The following is a 13,737-nucleotide window of genomic DNA, read 5'->3' on the forward strand; positions in this document are numbered from 1 at the left end:
AACTTGTACCTAATGTAATAATGTATCTTTTAACTTAAATTGTTAATAATCTCATTAATTAGAACAGGAATTGGTTTTAGAGTGGCTTACAATTAAACGGATGTTAAACACGGTATTCAATGTTCTTAGCACTATCAAATTCCCTCAGCTGGGTCATTGACGCAGCCAGCCACTAGTTCGGCTGAGAGTTGCAGTAGTTTTACCTTCTGTGATCTATAAATTGCACTTTAACTATTAAAATATAGCGATATTATATTAATTTGAGAACGTTCAACGTATTTTTGTTTAATTGCTTATGGATCAAATATCAAACCTCTGATTCTTTATATTGTTCTTATAAATAACATTTAAGTATTAAATACGTTTACGGTTTAAAAACATAGCCAATCTTACTGTAAGAATGAGAGAAATGATTGTGCCTCATTGCCTTTGAATATACTATTGCACACATTCCAAGCAACCAAGCAAACCGAAGTTCTAGTGATACTGGGACTGGTTGGTACCAAACATCATTTCTCACAGAAAATGTAATTCCGAAAATACTGAATGGTGCCCCTAAATATATCAGCTGCTTAATAAGTTTCAAGGCCAAAATAAACACTGAAATATAGAATTTATAATAGTAAATAATGTTAAGTGCATATATTCCTAATACAAACTTTTAATTTTTGCTCAAACGGAGACCGATAATTTTATGAATAAATGATATACAGTCACAAATATATTTCAGAATGTTCGTTTATTTACACCGCATTCGTAAAGTGCTCATCCATCCACATAAAATTTTGTACAAGTAATTTAATCACTTTTTTTTCTTCTTTTTTTTTTGTCTTCAGTCATTTGACTGGTTTGATGCAGCTCTCCAAGATTCCCTATCTAGCACTAGTCGTTTCATTTCGGTATACCCCCTACATCCAACGTCCCTAACAATTTGTTTTACATACTCCAAACGTTGCTTGCCTGCACAATTTTTTTTTCTACCTATCCCTCCAATATTAAAGCGACTTTAAAGCGACTATTCCACGATGCCTTAATATGTGGCCTATAAGTCTGTCTCTTCTTTTAACTTTATTTTTCCAAATGCTTCTTTCTTCATCTATTTGCCGCAATACCTCTTCATTTGTCACTTTATCCACCCATCTGATTTTTAACATTCTCCTATACCACCACATTTCAAAAGCTTCTAATCTTTTCTTCTCAGATACTCCGATTGTCCAAGTTTCACTTCCATATAAAGGGACACTCCAAACATACACTTTCAAAAATCTTTTCCTGACATTTAAAATAATTTTTGATGTAAACAAATTATATTTCTTACTGAAGGCTCGTTTAGCTTGTGCTATTCGGCAGTTTATATCGCTCCTGCTTCGTCCATCTTTAGTAAGTCTACTTCCCAAATAACAAAATTCTTCTACCTCCGTAATCTTTTCTCCTCCTATTTTCACATTCAGTGGTCCATCTTTGTTATTTCTACTACATTTCATTACTTTTGTCTTGTTCTTGTTTATTTTCATGCGATAGTTCTTGCCTAAGACTTCATCTATGCCGTTCATTGTTTCTTCTAAATCCTTTTTACTCTCGGCTAGAATTACTATATCATCAGCAAATCGTAGCATCTTTATCTTTTCACCTTGTACTGTTACTCCGAATCTAAATTGTTCTTTAACATCATTAACTGCTAGTTCCATGTAAAGATTAAAAAGTAACGGAGATAGGGAACATCCTTGTCGGACTCCATTTCTTATTACGGCTTCTTTCTTATGTTCTTCAATTGTTACTGTTGCTGTTTGGCTCCTGTACGTGTTAGCAATTGTTCTTCTATCTCTGTATTTGAACCCTAATTTTTTTAAAATGCTGAACATTTTATTCCAGTCTACGTTATCGAATGCCTTTTCTAGGTCTATAAACGCCAAGTATGTTGGTTTGTTTTTCTTTAATCTTCCTTCTACTATTAATCTGAGGCGTAAAATGGCTTCCCTTGTCCCTATACTTTTCCTGAAACCAAATTGGTCTTCTCCTAACACTTCCTCCACTCTCCTCTCAATTCTTCTGTATAGAATTCTTGATGCACGAATAGTTAAACTAATTGTTCTGTATTCTTCACATTTATCTGCCCCTGCTTTCTTTGGTATCATTACTATAACACTATTTTTGAAGTCTGACGGAAATTCCCCTTTTTCATAAATATTACACACCAGTTTGTATAATCTATCAATCGCTTCCTCACCTGAACTGCGCAGTAATTCTACAGGTATTCCGTCTATTCCAGGAGCCTTTCTGCCATTTAAATCTTTTAATGCTCTCTTAAATCTAATCACAAATTAGAAAAATAGGATTTCGTGTTGAATTACACAAAAAACCGATTCAATTAAAATGTTCAGTAATTTCTTTTTTATTCAAATAAAAAGAAAATTAATTCCTAATTTCAAAGGCTGACTATTATTTTTAGGTCTCCAATTTTCTAATTCCCGGAAGTACATGTTTTTAAATCAATTAAAGTACAATTAATTCAAGGTAGAATTTATATGAATTTGAGTGAATACGTGCTAGTTTTCGATCTACGTAAACTAGCACGTATTCACTAAAGTTTAAGCATTCTACGTAAACAAAAAGTAATTTTGTGTTTTTAAAGCTATTATTTTTTAATAAGCCGAATCGAAATATTACTTCTTACGTTTGAATAAAACAGCTGAAATTCATGGAATAAAAATTCTCGTAATAGAAATCAATTTTTATTTACATTTATGCAAAAATTTACATTTAGTCATTATCTGATGCTGTTTCTGAGATTTTTAATGTTGTATATTTATTTAGTTGATTGTTATTCTGTGTTTTTATTTTTCATAATGTTTATTTCAGTTGTTTAAGATTAGATCATTTTTTTTTTAATATAAATAAAAATATCGCAGTTTTGTTGGTGGAGTTAGGATTTGTATCTAAGATTGTTAGCATATGTTGACGGTTAACACATGTTGGGGCTTTTAATGGTTAATTGTATTCTCATTTGAAATATTTGCCGTTTTCCGATGTAGAACACAGTGTAGTCGGAACAGTTCAGTTTTATTCAAGTTTTATTCAGGAGTATTGTGCGTTGTAATGATTTGTCAGGTCTTTTGTTCCAAAAGGTATATTGTATCCCGCTTTTATAATGCTATTTTCTATGAGGCTTTGTTTATGTGTGTTAGAGAGATGTATTTTGTTTCAGTTACCTTTATTTTTATTTACAGTTTCTGCTGTTTTGACAGCAGAAACTCAATGATTATGCTGTAACATCCGCTTATGTGTACTTTAGGTAGAATATGTGTATCGAATAGTCTGCGGTTCGTATTTCTAATAGCAGAGAATTTATATGAGATCGGTTGGTTTGAAGCGTAGTTAATAAATAAATGCATTCATTGTTGTTGGTTCACTTCCTTTTTTTAGATTTTTTGCAGATTTTTTGGTGGGAAGGTAGAAAATATTATTATATACTGTGTCCACCGTGGGCGTAAATTTCTACTCGAAATATAATTTTTTTCATAAATGTTTGGATTTTTGCCTTTTGAATAATAAGATAGTTTCATATATTGGATTGGGATAATATTTTCGGCCATATATTATTTTATTAGCATGCATTTTTTTGATAATCGTTTATATCCTGTCTGTTGCAACAATATTTCTAGCAGATTGCTGATAATAGGCGACCAGTAAAAAGGCCATCAGATTGACAGTGATATATTTTTTTTTTGAAATTTAAAGTTACAGTCTCGGTTATTCTAATATTTTGTTGTTATTGAGTTCATTTGTAAGATGAGAGAGAATTTCTTCAGCTGAGATGTAAAGGAACAGGCTCCTTAATCAAATAATGCTTACATTGACTTATGGGGTAAAATAGTTTTTTAAGAAATTTGTGAATGTGCTATATTAGTGTATTCATATTAACGTAGTTTCTAAGCTTATCTTTATTTCGGATAAATAAAAGGATAGAAGAATTTAGAAAATTTACAACTAGACGTATAGAAATATTGAGTATATGTTTCTGCAATGCCTTGAAGGGCGGAGACTTAAAAAGTGATGTATTTTAGGGCAATTATATGAATTTTTGAAATTTTATTAAGATTTAAAATAGCAAAATTGTAACTGATAATGCATTTGCTGACCCCGAGTAAGTTCCTCTATATTTTTTTGCGAGTAGTGATTAATTTACAATATTTTCCTATTTGGGTTGATTTAGTGATGTTATTTATTTTTAGTTTTTGATTTAAATTTTAAGCAATATAAATATTTAAAATTTTATTATTTTGTATTGTTGTCCTATGGATGGATTGTTCTTTATTTTATCCCAAAGGATGTTTCACATTTCGGCATCTGTATCTTTACTTCCTTGTATGAAGTAAAGGAAGTATTGTGATCGCGACATTTCGGTTTTCAGATTTCATCGGAATATCCATTTGACCATCCCTGAATCCATTATGACTTGTTTCGGCGTACGTACGTACGTATGTATATCGCATATATAAAAAATGATTAGTCGTAGGATCTTGAAATTTTGGATTTAGGTCTGATGTAACATCTAGTTGTGCACCTTCCATTTTGATTGCAATTGACTGGACCAAAAGTGTCCAACTAACCCCAAAATCCAAAAAAAATCTGGATTTTGGACTTTTTCTTACTGCAGTAATAAGCCCTCATAGAGAGTTTTTCAAAGATGTATCATAAGTGGTACTTATTTTCATTTGTTTCAGAGTTACACCCAAATGAAATTTTAATTAATGAAATATTTGGATCTATAAGGGGAAAGCACATCGGTTTGAATTAGACTTTATCTCCTTTTTTTATTTTTTAACTTTTTTTTTTATTTATTTTTTGTTAATGTTTTTTTTTGTAAATTAAATGTATTGATTTATTTATAATTATTAAACCGTGATTGTAAAAAAAAATACAATAAATAATTATTCAATAATAACAATAAAAAGAAAATATTAAAAACAATCAGAAATTATTAGTGAAATAAAGTTTTATGTACTAAATGTAATTAAGTTTTATGTTAAATGTGTATATGTAATTTAATAGGCATTACTACATATATAGATGTAATAGAGTTGGTGAAACATCTGATTATTTAATATTAATTGAAAACTATAATTTCGATTCGTATTATTATTTAGATTTTCTTCGCAAATTCTTATAAAAATTGTATATTTATTTTTAAAAAATCATTTTATTTAATTATTTGACAGAAAAAATTTTTTTTTAGTTTTATTCACTTTAAAGTGATTGTTTTTCAATTTAAAGTGAAAGTTTTTCTCATTAGTGCGTAATTTGCACAAGATTTCTGATGTGTATTTCAGATTTCTGGTGTGTCGTATAAATAAAAGTTAATAATAATTAAGATGAATATATTAACTATTAGTAACGTTTAATGAACTCCTACATACTGGTTATAAATATTAATTTGACCTTACGGTGTAGAATAATCAGTTTTTATTAGGGGATTATTTCGTAAACAATTTATTTAAAGAGTAATCAAGGGACTTTTACTCTAACCTAATATTTCAAGTAAGATTGTTGAATTAATAATTGTATAAATATGTTATGTTAATAAAAACTAATATTTTAGCAATTGTTAACTGTCCAATTTTATTAAAGTATTGGAGGATCATATCTCACTTTTAAATGAAATGAAGTGCAGCAAAAATGTGAATATGTAATTTAATCGACGTACAAGGAAGTCCACATCAGAATTTTTATTGCTGTTTTTTAGTCATTGAAGACATTTGTAAAATTTTATTTATATAATATGTACGTGTTACATCGTTTATTTATATTGAATATTCCTTACATAATACGAGGTTTTCAGTTTATTGGTGAACAAAATTCTAGGATGTTCATCTAAGATTTCGGCATTTATTAAAACCTTTTTAAGTTGATACAATAATTAATATTGTTTTTTCCCCTTTTTGTTTCAGCAGTTATATCAGAAGATGTGACACCTCGCAACGATTCTATTCGCTTAGACCCTAGTTCATTAGGTTCATCAGCAGGTACATTTTACATCGCTGTAAGTTGTGCATGCGCATTGATTCTTGTCATTATCGTCATTTCGTCCTTAGCTTACGTTAAGAGTAATAAAGCGAATACTCAGGACTCATTACAGTAAGTAGAAATAACTTAAAATATCACCGAAAGATTGACCTTAGGCTTGTAAATATGGTAGTAAATTATTTTTGTGATGGAAGAAGTAAAATAATTGTACTTAAGACTTGACATCTAACCTCATATGGAATGTATTTATACCAATATCTATTATTATTACGTATAATATTATTATGTTATTACGTATTACTTAATACTAGATGTATTTATAGGTAGTTACAGACCCAATTAAACTAAAAGTAAATGTACATAAAGGATTCCTGTTAGTGGTGATAATGAAAATAAATGTTTTTTCATAGAATAGCACGATCTGAGTGGTCATATCAGTTAATTTCATGTTTTAGAAAAAAGAAGTTTTTAATTAATTAAAATTTTCATACTCTGTTTCATGATCTATTTGACTACTACTAATAATTATGTTGGAGTAGTTAAAATACAGAATATGAAATGGAGACGGTTTATTGATATGTGTGGTACCTATTATATACAGATTGTATTTTTTTTTTATTAATTTAAAAATTAATGGATCTATATTATAATTTTCATAATTACACATCTAAGGTCAATTATGAATACCTAAATTTTAAATTAAGTTTTTCATGAAATTTAAATGTATGACATACTTTTTTTTTAAATTAAGATCTAGTTTCAAAATGTTACTTGCAGCTACCTAATATGTTTTTTAAGGAAAAAAAATTTACGATATTTGTTTAATAAAAAAGGAAAACTCAATGATTGCATTTGAAACAACTGTTACTTCAATAAACCTTATTCAGTATTGCACAATTCAGCACAACATATACTAGATAGCTGGAACCAACCGAGATTCAGAGCAGAGTCACGCCCCGCTGAATTCAATTGATTTCGCTGTATATACGAGCTATTCTGATAATCCATTAGATAGATTTGGTATTTTTTTTTTTTTTGTCTGTGGCAGGTATTTTGTAGATTTGAAAAATCTGTTCCCTGTTTAAAAGTTTTGTTCTTTAGACGTATTGTTCTTGACCCACGGCAAATACATTACTTCACACTGAGTCCTCTTAAATGTAATATTTTAAAATAGTACGTGTGGTAATTAGTAAATCATAATATCTAAAAGTGAGAAAATCTTTATTATTGGTCCAGAAAGCTTTGGGGTTTAATTATTATGATCCGTATGGTATTCCCCTGTCACCAAAGGTTTACATTTTGCGGTACCTGAACTGAACTGTTCTTTTTAAATTGTGTCCACCTTCAAAAACTAAAAATAAACAACTTAATAGGTTCATTCCCTTTCAAGGAGTCTATCCCTCTACAATCCTTAATTAAAAAAAAAAAGATAAAAAGAAATATTCAAACAGAATTTTCAAAGATATATTCTAAATTTTTTTTTTCAGTTAAAGACCAAATAATGTTGTACAATTTGGAGTTCCTTGTAGTCCCTGTTACACAGTATGGATCTTATATATCCTTTAAATTTTAGAAAAAAATAAATATTTCCGTATTCCAAGAGTTATTTTTTTCAACCACTCATTAATTTTCAATAAAAAGTAAAAACCACAAAAAAAAGTCTATTAAAGATTCTCCCTTTAAGTCTTCTTGCTCACCGAATAACCGTAAATAAAAAGATTGACTACAATTCTAATAAATTCTCCTTGACCTTTATTGGCCTTCTTATTGTACTTCCTGCCACTATTTAATTATAGCTTTATACTCAGACTCATTGATTCAGACTCATCGGCGGGATCAGAGGTATCAAAAAATTTCCTCAAGGATACCAGACAATTTCCTTAAAACTAATTGACAGCACCAACAAATTTCATAATTACTTAATAAAACCATTTATTAAAAAGGTAAACAAAACACAAATTCAATATATTATTTGGTTACATAATTATGAGTTTTGCTAATGTTTTTCTTAAGGATTGAATCAATAACATTGCCACAGAGAATTCTGCTGAAAAAAAAAATTTATTACAACCAGACTAATATATATATATATATATATATATATATATATATATATATATATGTATGTATATCTGGCAGAAATTTTAAATTGGTGTCTGTTTAAGAAAGAAGCAGTTGTTTAATTTTATTTTCTCCTACACAGAATATAATGAATGGCCTTGAGAAATAAATCGTGCGAAATTTTTTAAATTGTAATACGAACTGATTATAAAACATAAAACCACAGTTTAATCCTTGTTTCGACTGTAATGAATTATTCGCATATGAAATTTTTAATTTAAAAATTCCAACATTTAGTTAAAGTCTATAAAAATATGATGCTTAAGAAAAATTTACGATCGTCTCGTTGTATTTTAATTTCTTTTTTCAGTCATCAGTCATTTGACTGGTTTGATGGTCTCTCCACTGCATTTTGTTCTGGTGTAATCTTTCAGCTCCAACATATTTACCGCATCTTTTATCTGTTAATTTTAATTTGTTTCATATATTGTTTTTATTTTTTCTTTATCTAAGAGTTTTTTCAAAACTTTATGTTGTTAAATTAACTAAACCCGGACATTTTTATAAATGCTACATTTTTTATCACATTATAAAAATACGTCACAAACTTCTCTCTTCTCTATGAGTTGTAAGATACTTTCATTTTCCTTTATCAAACTACCTAACTTTCAGCATCTTCCTGTTACACCAAATTTCGAAGGTAAATGGTTCTTTCTTTCTACTTGTCTAATCAACCATGTTTCATAACCTATTAATTTCATAAATATTATAATTTTTTTTTATTACTATCTTCTTCTAATGTCTGCATTATATGTCCATTCCCTGAAATTTTACTAACAACATTCTCCAACTTCTGATGTACAATATTCTCCTATTTTAATATTAATTCAATGTTATTCTTCTTTCTGTTACATTGCCTATTTCTTATTACTATTAATTATTTTCAAACTTAGTTTCTGTCTTAGTATTTAGTGTTTCTTCTAGTTAATTTTTTTTCTGGCAGTAGAACAATGTCATGAACGAATTCTAAGACATTTATCCTTTTTCCTTGTATAGTTGTTAGACAAAAATTTTACTTGAATTACTGTACAAATTCTTCTCAAAGAGTAATGATACGAAACGTCCTTATTTCACTTTTTTTCTGAATCAGTGTTATTGTTCGCAATACTCCTGATTCTAATTCAGATTATATAATTTTTCTTTCATTATTTCTTTTCCCAGTTTTGACCAAATATCAATTTTGTTTTAATATATGCACAAATTCGAAGCGTTAAATCGACTACTTTTTATCAATTTGAATATTCCATCTACTTGAAAACTTACCATATGTCGTATAATAAAAAAAGTCATGTTATTCAATACAAATAAAATAAAGCAATATTTCTCTTTTAAGTACTTTACCGGTTACTGGTTTAGATATTATTGAAAGAAATATTTTTATCTCTCGACAAAGGACATTCTGTCGCAGATTTTATTAATTCTCAAGATTTTGATTTTCCCAAAGTTCAAAAATTCTAAAACCGTGGTTAAAAAATTAAGTATGTATTCAAGAGCACATGTAAATGGGTTATCTTTATTTGAATCTTTATCATAATGCAATGGGGTCAGTGTAATGGGTTTCTTCTAGAAAGAAAAAGGAGAGAAAAAAAATAGAAGAATCTAGAATAAACCAAAAGGGATTCTTTCTAGAAAAGAACTTGTAGAAAAGCATAAAAGGCGTGGGCATCCCAACCTCCGTAGGGGAAGACCCGCTTTGTGTCGATTCCGGTCGCTCCACCATCCCCATCCGTTCCTAGCTCTGATGGGCTGTAACGGAGGTCAATAAGGCGTAGACAATAAAAATTATTACGCTTGAACAATCAAAAGGCCGGTTGGATACTAGTTCTGCAGGCCAGGAGGTATAAATAATGCCGGGGACCAGCGGAAAGAGTTAGTAGTTTTCCAATTCTGAGTTCAGTACAGCGTGCGATAAAAGCGATAACACTAAGTTTTCGGTAACAACGACTGAAGATTGCTTCACGAGTATTCCATTATGGACAAAGGCTAAATGTAATAAGTTGTTATTGGTAAGTTATTGGTAAACACTAGTGACAATATTCTATTCATTCATAAAGTGTACGGTAGTTCTTTTGTAAACAATAAAAGTAATAATACTTGCAGAAAGTAAATTGTATAAACTTTATATTTTTCAATTGTTACCTTATTGCTAATGCAGTATTAGTTTCTATTAGTCATTACGAAGTTTTTTTGTATTTATGGCCTGTATTAGGTACTTATAATCTGTCATTATATCAGTTCTGTTACTATTATTTATTTTATTTTATATATTTTTAAAGTAATAAGTTGTATCTTTAAGAGATTTTGACGTTTGTTAATTTCTCAACATCCTTGTCGAACGGGAAACACGCGAATAATTTACTATCTTGATAAGATATTTGGTAAACACAATCGAATTAGAAAGAGTTAATTAATGAGATTATATCCTACTTTGAAAAGGACTGAATTATATAAAAAATAACTCGTACCTGGTTTTAAATTTATTAAAAAAAATTGTCATCGATGAGGCTGAACTTTCTTGGGAGTTTCTCAATGCGTAAAACTTAACTCTTTCCTTAATAGTAAAGTTGAAAATTGCTATTAATCTTATCAAAATCACCCTGCTCAAAAGATATGATAATTTTCATTATTCTTAAACGGGATATAGATTTCACAAATTCTCCTTTGTTCGCTAATTTGTTTTTCATCTGAGTCAGTAGGTCAATAGGTTACATTGGAAACAGCAATAAAAATGAAACTTAATTTTGAGCTCAAGCTTAAAAGAGATTTACAGCTTTCTTTAATAAAAAACACTATTTGTTTAAAACAGACTTACTACTTTGCAAATCTATTTTTAAACCAGTTTAGATGTATGGCATTCAAGGTTTTGGTTCCGTTAAAAATAGATTTAAATCAATCTAAATATTTGCTTCTCCATTTGCGCAAATTACATTTATAATCACACATTTGACCTATATAAATAAAATTTAGTTTCTTTCATAGATGGTGTAAAAAAATTATACTAAAGATTTTGCTCTAAATACTTGTACAGAAAAATCAATCAGTCAGACCCCATACAAATTCACTAAATTTTAACAAGAAAAAAAAAAAATGAAACCACATTTTTCACTAACTTTATGAACATTTTAACATTTTGAAATATCTTTTTCAATTTCATAATCTGTTTTACAATATAAGGTCATTGTTTTTTCTAAATTTTATCAATAAATCAGCATTAATGAATTTTGATTTTATCTAGATATTAAATATAAGCATGATAAATCATGTTTATGTTTCACAATTTTTTTATGTCACCTTTTGTAATTAATGTACTCTGTAGAGTAGTGCTAGACTGAGAATACTAAAAGAAAGCTATGAATTTTCGGACCCTAATTATTTCATTTATTAATTTTTTTAACTGATGAAAAATATTCATATGTATTTATAAACAAAAGAAAAACAGTTATAAACATGTTTTAAAATACCAATTTCTGCGCAAAGAGGACTGTATCCCTCTACATCTTACAAAACTTTACCTGTATTTCTGCTTCTGAAACGTAAAATTTACAAAATCGGAAAAATAATCGCCTCCAAAACGCTTAAACAGAGATATTTAATAATACAGTGGATTAATAAAAAATTTAAACGTTCTAATTTGTTGGCATCTTTGGACTCAGGGGATGAACAAACGCAAAAAATTAGGTTTCAAAAATTTTGACTCATTACAATAATTAAGGGTATGTTACGATAGCTGGATGATCTTTTTTGCTTTTTATTATACTAAATTACTGATTTGAATTTTAAAAGACTGCTTTGGTTAAAATTAAGTGTTACCTTGATGAGAACTGGGGGTCTGATCCCGGTCTAGGTTTAATTGCTTCTATCCGGGTAAATAATTAAACCCTTACACCAAAATAGGAATTATATGAAAGTTTACAATAACAATGTTTAGCATTTATTAATTTTCTACTTTCGGTTGTATGAATAAAAAAATCTACTATAAGCAAAATTCAAAATTTTAAAAACAAAAAAATAATTTAACTGCTGGAGTTATTACTGTCGTCACATTTGGTACAAAAGAAGACCGGATTATTTTATTTAAAATATTATTAGATTCGGTGGTCATAATATCGTGTAAAACCATTTATTTAAAGGGTCGAAAGCAAAATTTGTCAGGATGACAAACATTTTTATTCATGTCCATTCTGTATTCATATATGAAAAAGCTCAAATATATCAAACGCCTAATTATATAATTTACTATTAGTGTAATTCAGTAATTATACAGCAGCTGAATTACACGGTTTTTTTTTCAGTTTATCAAGCCTTATTTATATAACTCAAAACTCAAACAAATTTTTAATATGTAAAATTTATCAATTTTTTCTTTTTCAGTTCTTGCTGCACTGAAAATTTATTTCTAAAAAACACACCCAGAGATTAAGTAATGAAAAGAAAATTTTTTTCGTGAACGAAAAAGGAACTTCCTCATTTGAAATTTGAGAAGCTTTTTGAAATTAGTTTAAAATTGGATTTGCTCTAATTTTCCTTCCTTAAAAGGTTTTAGTAAAATGCATTATTAGGAGATAAATATGCGAATAGGAAAAAGATTTTCATGAATAGTTTCAAATAATATTTTCTTCAGACGAAATATTTTTATTAACATATCCTCTGAGAGTGTATAAAAATTTAACTAAAAAGGTTTCTTTTTATTGTAGATTAAATATCTATAGGTGAATAAATGTTTAATTATTTTTATTATGGAATGGTTCACTGTTAAATATTTCAATCAAAATTGCAATGATCATCCACGATTTCAATCTTCAAAATTGTTTCGTCTGGTTGAAATAATTCATTCTGAAAGCTTCATTAAGTCGGGTTTTACTGTTCAATTCTGTGATAATCCTTCAAAAATAAAAAGAAACCAAGTTAATAAGCTAATATGATGAAAAATAAAAAGAAACCAAGTTAATAAGCTAATATGATGATAAATAAAAATGAAAATAATGTCCTTGTCATTATCAAAACACTTATGATAGATTGCAAAAGACGATCCTGTCAACAATACGTGTCATTTATTAACAGAAGCACTGTTGCATCAGACGTTTGGAAGAAAGTGAAGGCTTTCTGTGAGAGTACTTTACTCTCATAATTTGCCTCCAATATGAAGATGAACTTATTCATAACTCCAAATGAAATTGCTTAATTATTAGCCAATCAGTTCGAAGAAGCCAGTAAATTTCTAATTATCATGAAGTGTCTGGAAGTTAAAAAATAGAACTCGAGAATCAGCTAAATTTCGGTTCTAAAGCGAATTTTTCATGTAATGTACCATTCTAAAATGGAAGTACTTGTACAAGCGTTGGAGAAAACCTTCAATATGGCATCTGGTCCAGACTAAATAAATTACGTCATGATCAGACAGCTAAGCACCGCTGCAAAACTCAGACTGTTAGAGCTAAATAATATGACTGGATGGAATGTAACCGCGGCAGTGGAAAAAAAACATACATTGCTCCAATTGCAACAAAAGATAAAAATTTGACCGATCTCAATAGTTACCGTCCTGTTTCCTTGGCGTGTGCTATTGGACAAATTCTTAAAAAAATGATAAAT

At 28.7% G+C, this 13,737-nt stretch overlaps 1 protein-coding gene across 2 annotated transcripts in view; it reads left to right on the plus strand.

The window, feature by feature from the left end:
• LOC142325780 (tyrosine-protein kinase Dnt-like) overlaps window positions 1-13,737 on the plus strand; it is a 509,730-nt gene that overhangs the window by 334,484 nt on the left and 161,509 nt on the right. Inside the window, exon 4 of one of the 2 annotated variants that reach the window (XM_075367813.1) lies at window positions 5,949-6,135. In XM_075367813.1, coding sequence (XP_075223928.1) covers window positions 5,949-6,135 — 187 coding nt within the window. The remainder of the gene's footprint in view (window positions 1-5,948; window positions 6,136-13,737) is intronic. The other variant, XM_075367820.1, reaches the window with a different exon arrangement.

Source organism: Lycorma delicatula, chromosome 1, assembly GCF_047948215.1.
Source record: "Lycorma delicatula isolate Av1 chromosome 1, ASM4794821v1, whole genome shotgun sequence".
NCBI lineage: Eukaryota > Metazoa > Arthropoda > Insecta > Hemiptera > Fulgoridae > Lycorma > Lycorma delicatula.